The sequence below is a fragment of the Somniosus microcephalus genome, chromosome 2 (genome assembly GCF_052327205.1).
Source record: "Somniosus microcephalus isolate GS21.2 chromosome 2, FLI_Smic_1.0, whole genome shotgun sequence".
Lineage (NCBI taxonomy): Eukaryota > Metazoa > Chordata > Chondrichthyes > Squaliformes > Somniosidae > Somniosus > Somniosus microcephalus.
This window is the reverse complement of record NC_140988.1, coordinates 303,740,302-303,760,726: the sequence shown is the minus strand read 5'-3', so window position 1 is coordinate 303,760,726 and position 20,425 is coordinate 303,740,302. Positions and strand designations below refer to the sequence as shown.

General features: G+C 41.4%; 1 protein-coding gene across 5 annotated transcripts in view; it reads right to left on the bottom strand.

Moving 5' to 3' along the window:
* Window positions 1-20,425, bottom strand: part of kiaa1328 (KIAA1328 ortholog) — a 388,527-nt gene that overhangs the window by 329,725 nt on the left and 38,377 nt on the right. For all 5 annotated transcript variants that reach the window (XM_085973930.1, XM_085973909.1, XM_085973903.1 and 2 more), the window contains one exon: window positions 4,796-4,911. In XM_085973930.1, the coding sequence (XP_085830056.1) occupies window positions 4,796-4,911 (116 nt within the window). The remainder of the gene's footprint in view (window positions 1-4,795; window positions 4,912-20,425) is intronic.

Genomic DNA, 20,425 nt, shown 5'->3' with positions numbered 1-20,425 from the left:
TGAAATGAGTAAAGCACATAGAATAATAATCATGGGAGATTTTAACTAAATAAACTGGCAAGAGGTAGCGAAAGGGCTACAGGGAATGGAGTTTTTACAATGTGTGCAAGACTTCTTTCTTACCCAGTATATAGAAAGCCCAACAAGAGAGGGAGCACTGCTGGATCTAGTAATGGGAAATGAACCAGAACAGATAAGAGAAGCAAAGGGGATCATCTAGGCACTAGCGATCACAACATAATGGGCCATATTTTCCGATTGGAGGCTTCCCGCGTGCAGAAGCCTCCGATGTGGAAAAAATCTACGCACTTACCCAAGGGCTCCCGAGGTGCGTATAGTTCCGATGCTGGGCCTCTCCAAATCCAAGTGTGCAGGGTCTATGTATCCCAGGGGAGCATGCGGTTCGCAAGCGTCCCTGGGATTATGTGGGCCATGGGGAGCCAATCAAAGAAGGGAATCTCCCTTCATACACTTGACAGATAGACCTGTCAAATATATGAATGGTGATCACCCCAAAAACACTTCAGAACATTAAATAAATTTTTTGAAAATCATTTTTAAAATTAGTTCAAATTACAATAAATTAAATATTTTAAACAAAAATTTAATTTTTTGAAAAAAATAATTAAAATTTTTTACAGGGCTAAAAATAAACTTACCTTTTTAAAGTATTTTAAAATGATAAATGACTGGAAATACATTTTTTTTACTCTTTTCCACTCTTATCCTGGTAAAAGCAGGCCTTACGCCTGCTTTTGCCAGGCGTAAGAATTCTAAAGGCTTTCTGCGGGCGGAGGGGCTCCAGAAAGCGAAACTATCCACCCGCAGAGGCCCTTCTCTAGGGCAGGCGTCCAAGAGCATTCTTGATAGATCGGAAATGCCGGTTTTCAGCGCATGCGTTGTGCACACCCATAGGCATCGGAATGTCCGGGCCAATAAGGTTAAAGAAGGACATAAGTAAGGCAAAGACCAAAGTAATACATTAGAAAAAAGCTGATTTTAAGCAGGAGAATGGAACTAGGGAAAATAAACTGGAAAAAATTACTGACAAGCAAAGAAATAGAACAGCAGTGTAAAACACTTAAAATGATGATCAAGAGAGTCCAGGAGAAATATATCCCACTAAAAAGCAAGAACAAAATAGCCAGTAATGACACACCATGGATGAATAAAGAAATAAGAGCAAAATTGAAACTAAAGAAAATGCCACACACTAAGTACATAGACAACAAAGGAGAGAATGACAAAAGGGAATACTAAAAGGTTAGGAAAGAAGTTTAAAAAAAATTAGGAAAGCAAAGAGGAACTTGAAAAATTAAATTATCATGGAATATAAAAATAGTAACGTATTTTACAGACACATAATTAACAAAAGAAAAATCAGAATTGGGCCACTAAGAGATGCACATGATAAACTCACAGGTCATTACAGTAAAATGGCAGAAATATTAATTACTTTGTCTCTGTATTTACAATGGAAGACGAACATGGTGGACATGGCATTAGAAGACGAGAAAAAAAAATGTAAAATATTTAAGATCGAAAGGGGGGAGATAATTGATAAACTAAATCAAACTTAGAAAGGATAAACCTCTGGTCTGGATGGATTGCATCAGCGCATATTAGAAGTTTGGGAACAAACAGCAGAGGCACTATTACAAAAAATATACAGCACAGAAACAGGTAATTTGGCCCAACCAGTCCATGCCGGCGTTTATGCTCCACTCGAGCATCCTCTCATCTTTCCCCATCTAACTATCAGCATAACCCTCTATTCCCTTCTCCCTTATATGCTTATCTAGCTTCCCCTTAAATGCATCTATACTATTTGCCTCAACTAGTCCCTGTGGTAAGAGTTCCACATTCTCACCTCTCTGTGTAAAGAAGCTTCTTCTGAATTCCCTATTTGATTTCTTGGTAATGATCTTATATTGATGGCCTCTAGTTTTGCTCTTCCCCACAAATGGAAACACACTCTGTATCTACTCTATCAAAACCTTTTATCAAGACCTCTATTAGGTCACCCTTTCAAAAGAAAAGAGACCCACCCAGCCTGTTCATATTTTCCTAATACAGTTCCAGTAGCATCTTTGTAAAAGAAATTGCACCCTCTACAGTGACTCTATATCCTTTTTATAATATGGTGACCAGATCTAACTAAGGTTCGATACAAGTTTAGCATAACTTCTCTACTTTTCCATTCTATTCCTCTAGAAATAAACCCCAATGTTTGGTTTGCTTTTGTAATGGCCTTATTGACCTGCGTCGCAACTTTTAGTGATTTGTATATTTGTACTCCCAGATCGCTCTGCTCCTCTACCCCATTTAGATTCTTATTATCTAAGTAATATGTGACCTTTTTCTGACCAAAATGTAATAACTCACACTTATCTATGTTGAAATTTATTTGCCAATTATATGCCCATTCTGCATTCTGCAATTCTTATAAATTGTTGCATGCCTCTTCAGTGTTGACTATCCTTCCTAATTTGGTGTCGTCAGCAAATTTAGAAATTGTGTTTTTGATTCTAAAGTCTAAATTGTTAATATAAATTGTGAACAACAATGGTCCCAGCACTGATCCTTGTAGGACCCCACTTCCCACTCTGCCACTGTGAATAGCTACCCTTTACCGCTACTCTCTGCTTTCTGTCTTTCAGCCAGCCAGCTATCCATTCTGCTACTTGTCCCCTGCTCTGATCTTATTCATTAGTCTATTATATATATATTACATATATAAAATTAATTAGAAAAGGGAATAGTGCCAGAGGGCTGGCGGACAGCCAATGTGATTCCTATATTTAAAAAGGGAGATAGAACAAGTCCAGGAAATTATCGACCAATTAGCTTAATGTCAGTGGTAGGAAAGATAATGGAATCCTTACTGAAAGATGTAATAGAAAAACCAAAAATATAATAGCACAGATTTCAAAAGGGAACCTTATTGAATTCTTTGAAAATGTAACAGAAAGGGTAGATAACGGTAATGTAGTAGACGTAATGTATTTGGATTTTCAAACGGTCTTCGATAAGGTACCGTATACTAGACTTATAACTAAGGTCAGAACATGTTAAGTAGGGACAAGTAGCAAAATGGATTGCAATCTGACTACAAAACAGAAAGCAGAGAGTAAGGGGTTAAAGGTAGTTACTCAGACTGGCAAAAGGTGGCAAAAGGTGGGAAGGGTTGTTCCATAGGGATCGGTGCTGGGGCCACTGTTGTTCACCATTTCTATAAACCATTTGGACTCAGGAATTGGTAGTATAATTTCAAAATTTTCAGACAGCTGTAGTACATAATATATAGTAGGGGCTAAAAACACAATCTCTGCCAACTTAAAAAGGTATAAACTGATGCTTTCTGATGTAATGTGAAACACCTAAATATTGTTTCAATGTGGAAAAATGCTTCAATATTAGTGCTAAAAATTCATGAATTTAAAAGATGCTATAAATCAACTCCACAACAAACTTGCCAAATTTCAGCTAAGTTCTTTTGAGTGCCAGTCATGTATATCATTAGTAAAAAATCTTGCACCATGTATAAAAAACAGAAGTCCAATATCAGAGACCTTAATCATAGAAACTTACAGCACAGGAGGCCGCCATTTGGCCTGCCGTGCCTGTGCTGGTTGTGTGAAAGAGCAATCGTGCTTAATCCCACATCCCCGCTTTTTGTCCGTAACCCTGCAAGTTCCTCATCCCCAAGTGGCTGTCCAACTCCCTTTTAAAATAATTTATTTATGGAATCAACTTCCACCACCTTTTCAAGTAGAGCATTCCAGATCACGACAACTGTGACTGAGAACAATTCTCCTCATCTCCTCTCTAATGGCTGCACAAACTGCATGATCACAAATGGGGTACTACTAATTAGATCAAATGGTTGACTGATGAAATTTGAACTCATCCTTGGGAGGGGAAGGACAACATATTATGATTATTCAATTTGTTTTGAACATAAGAACATAAGAAATAGGAGCAGGAGTCGGCCATTTGGTCCCTCGAGCCTGCTCCGCCATTCAATAAGATCATGGCTGATCTTCTACCTCAACTCCACTTTCCTGCACGATTCCCATATCCCTTGATTCTCTTAATATCCAAAAATCTATCGATCTCTGTCTTGAAGATGCTCAACGACTGAGCATCCACAGCCCTCTGGGGTAGAGAATTCCAAAGATTCACCACCCTCTGAGTGAAGAAATTTCTCATCTCAGTCCTAAATGGCCGACCCCTTATTCTGAGACTGTGACCCCTGGTTCTAGACTCCCCAGCCAGGGGAAACATCCTCCCTGCACCTACCTTGTCAAGCCCTGTAAGAATTTTGTATGTCAATGAGATCACGACTCATTCTTCTAAACTCCAGAGAATATAGGCCTAGTCTACTCAATCTCTCCTCATAGGTCAATCCCCACATCCCAGGAATCAGTCTGGTGAACCTTTGTTGCACTCCCTCTATGGCAAGTATATCCTTCCTTAGGTAAGGAGACCAAAACTGCAAACAGTACTCCAGGTGTGGTCTCGCCAGGGCCCGATATAATTGCAGCAAGACATCTTTACTCTTTGTTTAAATGCAGGATTGTTACAGCCCAGGTAACCTCATTGACTTATTCTACAAAATCAAAATTAGAGGCTTGCACTGCAAGACTTGGAACTAAAGTGGCAGTGCACTCTGTCCAATTTGCCTCAAACTATATATCTATGTATTCTGAGTGCATGGAATACAGATGTATTCTGCTATATGTTTAGCACATAATATTTTTAACTTCAAAAATGTTAGACCAGTTAAGGATATCTTCCCGCTCAGTCACAATGAATTCATTCTGGTCCTCCAGTTCTCTTATTTTCTTTTCAAATGATTCCTGTTCAGCCTTTAATCGCTCCACTGTTTCTTCTTTCTCCTCACTTACTCTAGGTAGACAAGCATATAAAAACACAAGAATTAGGTTTTATACACAAGAGAAGCAGCTAGATTTCTAATTGAAATGTGTTTCCAGCAGTTAAACTTCATTCTTATGTTCTGCTTGATGTTTGATGAAACTGATTAGTCTAGTTCCTCAAATGTGCATTCTGCTACAATTACAATGTTAGTTAAGCTACTAGATTTTTGTCTCAATTTCTGGTATATGAGTTGGCTTCAGTCAGCCAGAGTGGTATTGAAATGCTGCAACTGACTTTAGTAATCATACACAAGGAAAAAAACCAGTTCAGCAACCCCTGTTGGAAGTGTGTAAGGATCCCAATCGAGAGGAGGACCTGGCTGGCTTGCTTGCTTGCCATGACTCGCTCAATCAATTATCCCAGCAAAACTGACTGTCCAGGTTCACGTATAAAGAATCACTTGGGCAAGGTACCAAAGGACCATAACCACCAGTGGAGTCATGAGACATTACTTTTGGTTGGGGGGGGGGGGGGCAGGGAGGAGGCAGCAAACAAAGGAAAAAAGAACACCCACATGCACAGCCACCCCAGATTTAATTTCTCATGGGTCAATTGTACAAAACTATGCTGTACAAAAAAAGGGCATCATCTTAAGGAACAGAACTAGATTTATCTGCACTCCTGCTACTCTCCTATTATCTGTGCTATATTATAATATAGCAATCCAAAGACTGCAAAATGCAGTTACAAAAATCTGTCCATTCAAAATTTTCCAAATATAAATTGAAATCAATTTCTCCCTAAAGAAAATGATTTTTCTTCAAAATCCAGTCCTAATTTTCTTGTAGCTATATATTCTGCAGTCTAAATAACAAATGTGAAACCCTAAAAAAACTTACTTCAGTTCCTATGTTCCCACTGTAGGTGTCAATTTGCTCCACTTTTGATGCCCTTGTGCCCAGCAAAATCTTACTGTCTCCTATCCCAATCTCTCTCATTGATAATGAGTCTCACCTTCACTCCCTCAAGTCCAACAGGTACATACTGAGTGTATCTGGTGCACAACTGGCTTACCCACCCATCAACAGATCTGGTTGGACCACATCAAGTGCTATCGGGCCACATTCCCCTCTGCTGCTTCCTTCCCCTTACCCACTAAGCCAGACATTCCCCAAGCACCTCACTGCCATAGTCCTGATACTTGTCTCTCTCCAGTTTCTCTTTCATCTCTCCCTATGCCCTCTCCGAGCTCAGCTCATCCATGAGACCCACCTCCTGCTCCCTTGACCCAATTCCCACCAAACTGCTGACCATCCAACTTCCCATTGCTAGCTGATATTATAAATGGTCCACCCCTCCCCATTACCTTACGCAGTGTCCCCCTCCTTTTCAAAATGACATCATCACCCCATCCTCAAAATCCCTTCCTGGAAACCTCTGCCCTTGCAAACTACCATCCTCTCTCCAACATCCCTTTCCTCTCCAAAGTCCTTCAACATGTCTGTGCCCATCTTTCCCGCTGCTCCCTGTTTGAATCTCTCCAATTAAGTTTTTGCCCCTCCCACAGCACCGAAACAATCCTAACCAGTCATTAATAACATTCTCTACGACTGTGACCATGGTGCTTTATCCCTCCCCATTCTCCTCAACCTTTCTGCAGCGTATGACATACCATCCTCCTCCATTGTCCAACTTAGTGGGACTGCCTCTTGCTTGGTTCTGCTATCTATCCAAGCATAGTCAAAGCATCTCTAGCAAATGCCTCTCTTCCCGTCTGTGGCCTCAAGTCCTCCAAGGATCCCTCCTCTAACCCCTCCTCTTCCGCATTTATATGACGTCCCTTAGTGAAATCATCTGCACACATGGGACCAGCAACTGAATAGACAGTTCGGACATGTACGCTGACAACAGCAAGCTTTACCTGTCCACCAGCTCTCTTGACCCTCCTCCACTGCCTCTGGAGTCACAAATTCCTCCAGCTAAACAATAGGAAGTTACACCACTGCCTTTGGCGTCCACTACACAATCCGTAATCTCATCACCAATTCCAATCCACTCCCCGGCCATTGTCTCAGACTGAAATAAAAAGACTTGCCACCAAGAGTGTTTACAACTCAGCATCCTATTCAACCCTGAGCTGAGCTTCCGACTAACTATCCACTGTACTGTATCACAAAGACTGCACACTTCCACTCCTGCTCCTGTTTGGCAATTTCTGCTCCTCTGGACAGTCTCCCATCCTCCACCCTCTATAATCAGCTTGTTCAAAACTCTGCTGCCTCTATCCCACCTACCCTCACCAAGTACCACTCACCCATCACCCCTGTCCTTGCTGGTCTATACTGGAACTCCCATTTCAACACCTCAAATTAAAAGTTCTCATCCTCATGTTTAAACCCTTTAATAGCCTTGCCCTTCCCTATCTTTATAACCTCCTACAGCACCGCACCACCTCCGAACTGTCCATTCCATTGCTTCCAGCCTCGTCAGCACACCTCTTCCTTTCCCCTACCATTGATGTGCATGCCTTCTTCTATGTCCCATGCTCTACAAGTCCCTCCACCACCCTCGCCTCCTTTAAGACACAGCATAAAAAACTCTTTGAAACAGCTTTTGGTCACATCTTACAATATTTCCTTTTTTTTTTTGCTCGGTGCCTATTTTTTTGATTAGATCCATGAAGCACTTGGCATTTTAGTCTACATTAAAGACACTATGCAAGTTGTTTTTGATACACTAGGGTTTATGCAAGTTGTTTTTGATACACTAGGGTTTAAAAATAGGTTATGCACATACTGAAGTATATTTTTCTTTGTATATTTATTTATTTGAACATTTTTGAATTATGCAGTTTTGACAAGTAGAATTGCAACCGAGGAGGAAATAAGGGAGTAGAGAAGAAAGCTACATGCTAAAACAATGTAGCAAACATAGTGCCACAATGCGGAACTAACACTGTTACAGCTAGTCAATGTATCTTACATTAATTCAATCACTTCTAACTCTAACGGCATGCTAGGGCGCACATTGTCCTGAAGAGGTTATGTACAATACAATAAATATTTTATGCCAAGTATTACAAGCATTTTGCAAAATGATTGGGCAACAGAAAATATTAATTGGTACTAACTGCTCAGTCTAGCTCTTAGAGCCTCATTTACAATACTAATTTACATAGAACTGGGCAGACTGTCTAAATCCCATCTGCAGTGCCTGAGAGGTGGAGGGGGCACGGAAAATAGTGAAGTCTGACCTCTCAATTTGTGACAGAATCAGCACTAAAACATCATGCAGGCAGAGGTCCCAGAATCATAGAGCACAGAAGGCCGCCATTCGGCCCATCATGCCTATGCCAGCTCTTTGAAAGAGCTGTCCAACTAATCCCACTCCGCTGCTCTTTTCCCCATAGCGCTGCAAATTTTTCTTTTTCAGGTATATATCCAATTCCCTTTTGAAAGTTATTAATGAATCTGCTTTCACCTCCCTTTCAGGCATTGCATTCCAGATAATAACAACTCGCTGCGTAAACACCACCTCCAAGTTCCCCTCCAAGTCACACGTCATCCTGACTTGGAAATATATCGCCGTTCCTTCATCGCCGCTGGGTCAAAATCCTGGAACTCCCTGTAAAAGTTGGATAGCCAGGTGGTGAAGGATAGAGTACAAGAGCCTAGTCTTTAGTTGCTTACAAGCCTTTATTTAGAGAGACATACATTAAATACTGTGCACCCCCAAGATAAGCTTTCAACCCTTCCCCAACCTACTCCATATGTTCACGAGAGTCCCCAATTAATTCCCACCACCTGAATATAATTAGCACCCAATTGCTATCCACCAATTGAATACAGTTAACACTCCCTCCCTGACAGCACTGTGGGAGTATCTTCATCACATGGTTCAAGAAGGCAGCTCACCACCCGGTCTCAAAGGCAATTAGGGATGGGCAATAAATGCTGGTCTTGCCAGCAATGCCCACATCCCATGAATTATTACATTTTTTTTCTCCTAATCTCACCTCTGGTTCTTTTGACAATGACATTAAATCTGTGTCCTCTGGTTGCCAACGTACCTGCCGGTGGAAATAGTTTCTTCTCATCTACACTATCAAAACTCTTCATAATTTTTAACACCTATTAAATATCCCCTTATCCTTCTCTGCTCCAAGGAGCACAATCCCACCTTCTCTAGTCTCTCCATATGAGTGAAGTCCTTCATCCCTGGTATCATTCTAGTAAATCTGTGCACAAAAGTCCTTGACGTCCTTCCTAAAGTGTGGTGCCCAGAATTAAACACAATACTCCAGCTAAAGACTAACCAGTAATTTATAAAGGTTTAGCATAACTTCCTTGCTTTTGTACTCTAGCTTCTAATTATAAAGCCAAGGATCCCATTTGCTTTCTTAACGGCCTTATCAACTTGTCCTGTCACCTTCAAAGATTTGTGTACATGAACCCCCAGGTCTCTCTGTTCCTGCACACCCTTTAAAAATGTACCATTTTGTTTATATTGTCTCCTCTCATTCTTCCTTCCAAAATGTATCACTTCATACTTCTCCGCATTAAATTTCATCTGCCATGCGTCTATCCATTTCACCAGTCTGTCTGTGTTCTCCTGAAATCTGTTACTATCCTCTTCATTGTTTACTACATTTCTGAGATTCATGTCATCTGCAAACTTTGAAATTATGCAGTGGTCCTAATACCAACCCATGGGGGACACCACACTATACTTCTCTCCAGTCTGAAACAACAGTTCACCACTAGTCTCTGCTTCCTGTCGCCTAGCCAATTTCGTATCCATGCTGCCACTGCCTCTTTGATCCCATGAGCTTTAATTTTGCTAAGAAGTCTATTAGGTGGCACTTTATCAAACACCTTCTGAAAGTCCATATGCACATCAACTGCACTACCCTCATCAACCCTCTCCATTACTTCATCAAAGAACTCAACCAAGCCTTTACCAAATCTGTGCTGGCTGTCATTTATTAACCCTTGTTTTTCCAAGTGACAATTTTTTTTCCGGATTACGGTCTCTAATGAAAGTTCCCCCACCACAGACGTTAGGCTGACTGGCCTATTGTTACTGGGTTTATCCAACCCCTGGGGGACACCACTGCAAGTTAAAATCACCCCCTGTACAACACCATGGAAAATCGACTAATAAATGAATCAATACACTTGCTCTACTAGAGCATATAAATAAATAAATCATTGCCCCTTCTGCTGTCTGAATAACTTCCTGGCTCCAACCCCACTCTATTTTTTCCTGTCCCCTGATACGTCTCCCTTCCCACTGAACTTTATTTTATATATTACGCCCTTCCAAGTCCCAGTCACCCTCCCAGCCCCATGAAATTTTTTCTTTATATATAAATCCTCCCCTCCCACACCCCATATGCACTACCAGCAAATATGGCCTCTTCCTTGATTGTTCTCTTCACCTACCAGCTTCTACTTGGCCAAAAGATGCTTACAACGCACCAGCCTGCTATCTAAGCCTTAATCGGTGCCCCATACCTACCACCACAAAGTGTAGCCTGTGGTGGTCAGCAGCTCCTTTCCCACCTTATCTGTACCCTGTAGTTGCCATGGGGAAATGCTCCCTACATCACTCTGCAGCTCCGTTACCCACAACCTGAAATGGCAGCAGAAAACAAGAAAAAGAGGATACAGAAAGGAGCAAAAAAAACAACAGAAGGAGAAACAGCTTCAAAATTGCGGGGGGGGGGGGGGCAGACAGAAAGAAAGAAAAGCACAAGATGAGACAAGCAGAAGAGGTGAGTGAGAAGCAGGAGACACGTAGAAGAGAAGTGCAACAAGACAGAAGAGGAGAAAGGCAAATAGAAGGAAAAGAGGAAAGATAAACAGAAGCACCAACAAGGTGAAGACCAAGGTAGATTAACAGAAAGAGTGTACCTTCCAATTTGCTGCGAGTAACACAATGCTACATGTTCTAGCACATTATATTTCTTACAGCTGTGCACACTTTCTGTATCGAAAATTCTTTACTTCCTAGTCCATGATTTTTGTCATATTATGTACTTGGTAACACCTGAAGTCATATCTAAAAGTAATGCCTATTTACATGATTTTTAATGGATTGCATCTCTTTTTCTATGCTTAGCTTTCAATCATCCTACACTAGGTGGCACTGCCACCTTTCATTTCTGGCTTTAAGTCTCCATTAATCTTCTTCCTCAGTGCAAAAGTTCAAGCTAATAAAGCAAATAGCAACAAAGAACCTTTAAGTGGTTTAAACAGTTCTAAATTTTATTGGTCATTGTTTCATATTTTTATGCCTTAAACTGTATTTTAAATAATATACATCCCACGACACTCTCCCATTCCCCACAATCGAGAATTACTCCAGTGCTGGCTTATCCCAGTTCACCCACCCACCCCACCCCATAACTCCTACAGACCCATGTACAGCTTTGCCAGTGCTCCCAAACACCACTGCTACCCTTGCCAGCACTCCTACATCCTGAAACCCTCTTCCCAGTTCCCCCAGACCCCAATGCTTGCACATCAATGACATGCCCAAACCCAGGACCACTCTCCCAGCTCAACCATGCCACACAGCCCCCACCCGCGCCCCCCCCCCGCCAACTCCCAATTACTGCTGAATGCAATTCCTATAATCTGCATCCTAGAATATCTTCCCTACATCTTTCCCATTTCCTGGGTTTTAAATTGGCACTATTTCATGTAAACAGAAGAATACATTGTATATTACATAGTATATTGTGGTCATTTTAAAACAGCACATCATCCAACTGATCATGAGCAATGCCATGGAAGATTCACTAAGATATATATATCTATTATAATAAAACAAATCTCTGTAAAAAGTGTCTGTTCTAATAAAACAAGCAAGACATCCACATGCTTACAGGAGCTGTTGTGCCCATTTTGGGGTCGATATTAACCATCACCCCCCCCCCCCCCCGGACAGGCAGGAGAGGGTTAAAAATCGTGGAACGCACCTCCAACCCAACACATACGTGCCAGCCGCCATTTCTACGGCAGCTGGTTGCAAGGCATGCACGTGTCCCGTCTTGGAAAGGCAGGACAATTCATTACATTTAAATCAGGCTCCCACAGAACAGTGCTTTTTAGAGCACTCCTTGTGGGCCAGGAGTGCTCCCCCTGGCCCCTCAACCAAAACCCGATCTTCGGCCTACCCCCACGATCGGTCAACACCCACCACCACTACGCCCCCGCCCTCGATCTTTCCCGAATACCGGAGACATCACCTGGCTCCGACACCCACCCCCATTTCAACCCCCAATCTTTCCAGATTGCCGGGAATCATCCCCAGATGCAGCCTCCTGCTAGTGACTTTCCTGCCTGGCAGCCGACCAGCCTGTCAATTTGGCCAGCTGCCAGGCGGAAAACGGAAGAAAATTTATAATGAGGTCCCGCCGTTAAATTCGGCAGGACCTCTGCGTCCCCGGGATTTCCAGGTTTCCCCCTCCCACTATCGTGCTCCCACCCTGTAATGATCAATAACATGTCATTCTATAGTGGACACTAGGTGGAGCCGTAGAGCTGTATATATAAGACTACACTACCCAGCTGTATGTATATTAAGACTACATTACCCATGAGGCACTAGGCTACCCACAAGGCAGCAGTCAAGATGGAAGCCTCTACAGATACTGTACCAGTCCACATGTGCTCAATAAAGTAACTAGCAAAAGCTAGCTGTGTTCATAATAAGAATGTCTATTTATTAATGAACATAAGATGGTACCAGGAGTGGGGTGAAGATCTGCTGAAAATTGTGAAAAGCGAAATGGAGAATTTGAAGCCACCAGAGCGTTTGAAACTCACAGGAAAAATCGACTACAATTGGCAGACTTTTAAACAACAATTCAAACTCTACATTGCAGCCATCGGATTCGGTACGAAGCCAGACGCAAGGAAGATAGCGTTGCTGCTTACGGTTGCAGGCCCACAGGCGATAGAGGTATTTAATACATTTGTATTTATAATCCAGAGGAGAACAGAGAAAAATTAGAAGATGTGCTAAAAAAATTTGATGCACATTGCTCTCCCAAAAAGAATGAGACCTATGAAAGATACATCTTCTGTTCTCGGACACAGCAGCAAAATGAGACTTTTGATAGCTTTATAACTGATCTGAAACTGAAAGCACAGACATGTAATTTCTCTGAGCTCAAAGCATCCATGATTCATGACCAGATTGTGTTTGGTATTCATGATAAAAAAGTCAGGGAACGTCTGTTGAGAGAAACCGAACTTAATTTGGAAAATGCGGTGAAAATATGCCAAGCCAGCGAGCTAGCTCGAAAGCACGCGAAGACTTTCAGTGAAATCAATAATGATGCGATTGTAACGAGTGATAATGCTGCTGTCGGTGCTGTGTCCTATAAGGGGAAGAAACATGGGCAGAACAGAAATGAAAAGCAATCGGAGGATGAAATTTTTAATTGTAAATGCTGTGGTTACAAACACCAGTTAAGACAATGCCCAGCGTTTGGAAAAATGTGCACAAAGTGTAATGGAAAGAATCACTTTGCCAAACAATGCTTTTCAAAAGTAAAAACTAAGAAAGGGCAACGAATTAATGTAATTGAGGACACTGATTTAAGTGAGACATTCTTTGTAGGAATGGTGTCATGTGACAATATCAAAAGGATACAGAAAATGTGCAGCCCTCAGAAATGGACAATGCTGAACATAAAGTTAATGCAGTAAAAGAGGACAAATGGATGATCTCACTGCAGGTAAATGGAGCATTAGTTACCTTGAAACTAGACACTGGGGCAAAAGCAAACTTAATCAGTATGAGTGACATTAACAATATGAAAGAAAAGCCCAAAATACAGAAAAAGTCAGTACTACTGAAGGACTATAATGGACAGAAAATAGATAGCTTAGGTGTATGCAGACTTAAAGTGACAGTCAAAGACAAAGTGCATCATCTCATGTTTTCTGTTGTGGCTGAAAGACTTGATTCGATACTAGGTGACAAAACTTGTGAAGACTTAGAACTGGTCAAGAGAGTCTACCGTATAAACTGTGCCATAAGCAGACCAGATGACTCAGGTGATGAAGCAGAGAGCCCATCGAGGATGAAAAGGCCAAAGGGTATCCATGTCTTCAAAAAGCCTAGCTTCTCCAAGAAGAAAGAAGACTTTAAGGTCAAAGAGAAGCCAAAGGAAGAAAAGCACAAAGAGGAAAAACACAAGGAGAAAAAGTCCAAAGATATAACCGCAGCAGATGTTGTTAAGCAGTGGAAAGAGAAAAAGAAAAAGAAGAAGCCTGCACCAGAGCAGGAAGCAGTTCCGGTGGATACTCCTTCTTCCCTCAGGCCAATCTTTGGTGTTCCATTAGCCGAGGCTGCTGAGAGGACTATGCTGTATGATGGGATCCAGCTGCCAGCAGTTTTTCGAGAGTGCATTGACTACATTGAGAGCTATGGCATGAAGAGTGAAGGAAACACTGAAACCCTCTCCAAGCAAAGATCGCAAGGAGACCTCGATCTATACAAGAGCAGATTGATGACAATGCCGCAACTGCATCTTGTCATTCACCGCCAGAACAATCTCATGAAGACACATCAGACTTACCCGTGTTGAGAAGATCCACACGTGAAGTAAAAGAGCCTGATAGACTTAATCTTTGAGTACAATGTAAAGCTTTGAAAATGTGTTGACTGTTTTGAAAATGTTTATGTTTATAGAGCACTAACAAAAGTGTTACTGATATTATCTTTATTGTTTTCTTGAAAGTTGATTGATATTGATTTTGTTAAACCTCAAAGGGGGATGTAATGATCAATAACATGTCATTCTATAGTGGACACTAGGTGGAGCCGTAGAGCTGTATATAGCTGTATGTATAAGACTACACTACCCAGCTGTATGTATATTAAGACTACATTACCCATGAGGCACTAGGCTACCCACAAGGCAGCAGTCAAGATGGAAGCCTCTACAGATACTGTACCAGTCCACATGTGCTCAATAAAGTAACTAGCAAAAGCTAGCTGTGTTCATAATAAGAATGTCTATTTATTAATGAACATAAGACACCCCAGCTACTCGTAAATCACGGGGCCTTTGTCTGTATTACCAATTACTTCAAAGTAAAGAATGAGGCAAAATACATTTCATGACTAGAACTGCAATATACCCCAAGTGCTAAAGTTGTGCGGACCCACAAAAATATCATGAATAGCATACAACATAAAAAGTCTCCTATGTTCCTACGGCACAAGCTACCAGAATTTAGCCTACAACATTTGAGGTCAAGCTCCAAAAAGATGGTAATTGCCATTTGACAAAAGCGGGACAGGCTGCACATGCTGTAGTATAAATCCATCTTTCCATATGCTTTAACTATTCAGGAGTGAGCCGCTCCAACAATCCGAAAGCAGACATCTGTAAATACTTCAGTGCACAGCAGTAGCCTGCACCATTGAGGTCATTTTTTTTCATTCCTGGGATGTGGGCATCGCAGGCAAGGCCAGCATTTATTGCCCATCCCTAATTGCCCTTGAGAAGGTGGTGAGCCACCTTATTGAACTGCTGCAGTCCTTGTGGTGAAGATACTCCCATAGTGCTGCTAGGGAGGGAGTTTCCTGACTTTTACCCAGCGACAATGAAGGAACAGCGATATAATTCCACGTCAGGATGGTGTGTGACTTGGTGTTCCCATGCGCCTGCTGCCCTTGTCCTTCTTGGTGGTAGAGGTCGCAGGTTTGTGAGGTGCTGTCAAAGAACCCTTGGCGAGTTGCTGTAGTGCATCTTGTAGATGATACACACTGCAGCCACGGTACGCCGGTGGTGCAGGGGGTGAATGTTTAAGGTGATGAATGAGGTGCCAATCAAGTGGGCTGCTTTGTCCTGTCCTCAAAACTCGAAAGATAAACTCCAGCTCAAAGTCAAAGGAAACTGTGTTCCATTTCTCTATGGTCTCGCACCTGTCAAGTTATTTACTGCTGTCATAACTTACTAGCAAATTAGTGTAAGATTTGACTGACGCTTGACATTTAAGGGCCTATGCATATATCATCAGTGTTCGTAAAGAAATAATTTATTTTTTATAATGAAGACCAAAAAGAACTGAACATTCAGACCACAGTGTAATCTCATCAGTGAGGAACAAAACATGACCAGAAGAAACGTAACTAAGATAACCTGGGTCCAGTGTGAGCCACACTTGTCTTCAGATATCCAGCTACTGTGCCTTAAAAAAAATTGCACTCCCACTGAGCTGTATTTAATTACAACTGGCTCTTTATTTAAATACAGTAGTCCGAAAACCAAACCTCTCGGTAAAATGCCTGTTCTTATCTGGTTACATTTTTGTGCAATTTAATATGCAACTCAATGGAGTAAAGCAAATAGTTGATGGCAAATCAATTTTGCAACAAGTTGTAATAAACTACTAGGATACTCAGAAGACTTTTTTTTGCAAAATAATAGATTTCAAACACAGGTTACACCATTAAATTGTAATTAAAACTCTTTAAGCTCTCTACATAATGGTCTCCCCAGAGGACTCCCAGCAATTGCAGAACCATTCCCCAACCTGCACACGACGTTAACTTGAAACTTTCCAATCTTCTGTCATTATCCCACCCAGCTTCACTCTTACAGTACGAGGGGTTTGCTATGATGACATGGCTATCCTGGCACCCTCAAGCAGTTAATTTCCTTCACTAATCCTCAGAATATCAAGACTGTTCCACCCCTGCTGCTGGTCACTATAACCTAGTTTTAAAATGAATAAAATCAGCCAAAATTCAAAGAGAAAAAATGAACTACAGTTTTGTTTGTAAATTGCAAGCAGCAGAGGGACAAAACAAAATTCCCACCAGAAACATATAGTGGTGTTCCACACTACATAGAAAGTCATAAGGACTTCTAAAGTTCACAACAACCAGGTGAAAAAATCTAAGGGAGGTGGGGTGCAGAGGAATTTAAAGCAATGTTAGGCAACAATGACAGGTATGGAAAGATTACTTGGGCAGTCAAGTGGGATTATTTAAAACATCAAAAATTGTCAGCTACTGTTTAGGAGTAGCAAATAAGTTCAGCCACCTAAACAAACTATACTGAAGATGATCCATGATCTATTACTGAAAATCAGCAAACAAGCTACACAGTGCTCCACTCCTGCTCCTCTACCAGCTACTACAATCTTTCTAGGTTAATGAATGAAATGAAATGAAATACCACAACACAGAACTGCTTAGTTTTTGTATTTCTGTCTATTAAATTTTTGATTCAAAGTCTTTATTACTAGAAACAGCAAGTGAATTGTTAAAACACAAGGTTAAGATCAGTCATGACGAGCTATTTTCGGCATGACCGACAGAATTTGGATTACAGTCCGTCACTTCATATGCTTTGTTCCCAAGAAGCATTTCATGGCACCTTGCTGCTTACGTATTTTTCTCTTCAATTTGCTCAGCTTGACACAACAACTTGCATTTATATAGCACCTTTAACATAGGAAAATCCCATGCAGCTTCACAGAAGCATAATCAAATAAAAATGGATACCGAGCCAAAGGAGGAGATCTTGGGAGGGGTGACTAAAAACTTGGTCAAAGTAGGTTTTAAGGAGAGCAAGGTGGAGAGGCAGAGAAGTTTAGGGAGGAAAAGAGCTTCGGGCCTAAACAGCTGAAAGTACAACTGCCAATGGTGGGCAAAGGCAGTGGGGAATGCGTAAGAAGTCAGAGTTGGAGGAACTTGTATGGCTGTAGGGCTGGAAGAGGTCACAGAGATAAGAGACGAGGCCATGAAGGGATTTGATCACATGTTGTGGTCAAAGGCTGCAGTGGGGTAGAGAAATACGAGGAGGGATAGTACATCAGAGTCACAGTGGATATCATTTGTGATTTTGCTTAGGCCGGTTTCAGTGCTGTGGCAGGGAATTATTCGCAAGAGAGAGAGAGCGAAAGAGACTGGCAACTTTATTATTTTAGGTATCAAGGAGATCAGGGAAGTGTATGATTCATTGTTTTATACTGTATGAATTATTTGCTAATTCCTCTCTGTTTAGGGCCTGTACCCCCAGCCTGATAAGAGTATATATTCAATATTCAACAGGCTATTCTGGATCTGGTATTATGTAATGAGAAAGGGCTAATCAATAATCCTGTGGTAAAGGGGCCTTTAGGGACAAGTGACCATAATATGATTGAATTTTACAATAAGTTTGAGAGTGATGTAGTCCAATCTGAAACTAAGGTCTTCAATCTAAATAGAGGAAACAACAAGGGTATGAGGGACAAGTTGGCCATGGTAGATTGGGAGACTACACTAAAAGTTATGACGGTGGACATACAATGGCTAACATTCAAGGAAATAATGCATAATTTGCAACAAACATATATTCCTCTAGGGCATAAAAACCCAAAAAGTGATCCAACTATGGCTAACAAAAGAAATTAAAGTTAGTATTAAGTCAGAGGAGGAAGCTTATAAAGTTGCCAGAAAAAGCGGTCAGCCTGAGGATTGGAATCTTTTTAGAAATCAGCAAAGGGGGACCAAGAAATTGATAAAGAAAGGGAAAATGAAATATGAGCACAAACTGGCAAAAAATATAAAAACAGATTCTAAATGCTTCTATAGGTATGTGAAAAGGAAAAGACTGGCGAAGGTAAATGTAGGTCCTTTACAGTCAGAGACGGGAGAATTTATAATGGGGAATAAGGAAATGGCAGAGAAATTAAATAAATACTTTGTTTCTGACTTCACAGCGGAAGAACCTCCCAGAAATACGAGAAAACCAAGGGTGTGGCAAGAATGAGGAACTTAAAGAAATGATTAGTAAAAAAACAGTACTAGCAAAATTAATGGGAATAAAATTCGATAAATCCCAAGGACCGGATGACCTACATCCTAGGGTTTTGAAAGAGGTGGCCATTGGGATAGTGGATGCATTGGTTGTCATCTTCCAAAATTCTATAGATTTTGGAACAGTTCCTGCAGATTGGAGGATAGCAAATGTAACCCCGCTATTTAAGAAAGGATAGAGAGAGAAAACAGTGAACTACAGACCTGTTAGCCTCATATCAGTAGTTGGGAAAATGCTGGAATCTGTTATAAAGGATGCAATAACTGGGCACTTAGAAACTAATAGTAAGATTGGGCAGAGTCAACATGGATTTATGAAAGGGAAATCCTATTTAACAAACCTATTGGAGTTCTTTGAGGATATAACTAGTGGAGTAGACAAAGGGGAACCGGTAGATGTGGTGTATTTGGATTTTCAAAAGGCCGTCGATAAGGTCCCACACAAGAGGTTGGTGAACAAAATTAGGGCACATGGAATTGGGGATAATATACTAGCATGGATTGAGAATTGGTTAACAGACAGAAAACAAAGAGTAGGGATAAACGGGTCTTTTTCAGGATGGCAGGCTGTGACTAGTGGGGTACCGCAAGGATCGGTGCTTGGGCCCCAGCTATTCACAATCCAAATCAATGGTTTGGATGAGGGGACTAAATGTAACATTTCCAAATTTGCTGATGATTCAAAGCTAGGTGGCAATGTCAGTTGCGAAGAGGATGTGAAGAGGATTCAAGAGGATCTCGACAGGCTCAGTGAGTGGGCGAGAACATGGCAGATGGAATATAATGTGGATAAATGTGAAGTTATCCACTTGGTAGAAAAAACAGAAAGGCAGAGTATTTCCTAAATGGTGAAAGATTGGGGAATGCAGATGCTCAAAGGGACCTGAGTGTCCTTGTACATGAGTCACCGAAAGTGAATGTGCAGGTGCAGCAAGCCATTAGGAAGGCAAATGGTATGCTGGCTTTCATTACAAGAGGATTTGAGTACAGGAGTAAAGAAGTCTTACTCCAATTATATAGGGCCTTGGTGAGACCACACCTGGAGTACTGTGTACAATTTTGGTCTCCTTACCTAAGGAAGGATATACAGGAAACTTTGTGATATCCGGCACCGACGGGTCCGAGCTGTTGCCGTCCCATCAAAACTGCCGGACAAACCAGCGGTAATGTTAAAACATACGGAGCTTTGAGCTCCGTATCTAGCAACAAACAGCTTCTAAACAGTCGGCCGTAGCTTGCAAGCGTCTCTGTAGCTAAGCAACAGCTTTAGATAGGCCTTGCAGAGCCTGACTGGTGAAAAAAAAGCAACGAAAAGAAAAAAAAACTTACTGAACCGACTCCTGAATTTTGCCGGTGGATCGAGCATTCCGGACAGTTAACCTCCGGATAAACCAAAGTTTCCTGTACTTGCCATAGAGGGAGTGCAACGAAGGTTCACGAGATTGATTCCTTGGATGGCGGGACTGCCATATGAGAAGAGATTGAGCAAACTAGGCCTGTATTTTCTTGAATTCAGAAGAATGAGAGGGGATCTCATTGAAGCATACAAAATTATTACAGGGATTAATAGGGTAGATGCTGGGAGAATGTTTCCCTTGGCTAGGGAGTCTAGAACCAGGGGCCATAGCCTCAGGATAAAGGGTAGGCCATTCAGGACTGAGATGAGAAGAAATTTCTTTACACAGAGGGTGGTGAATCTTTGGAA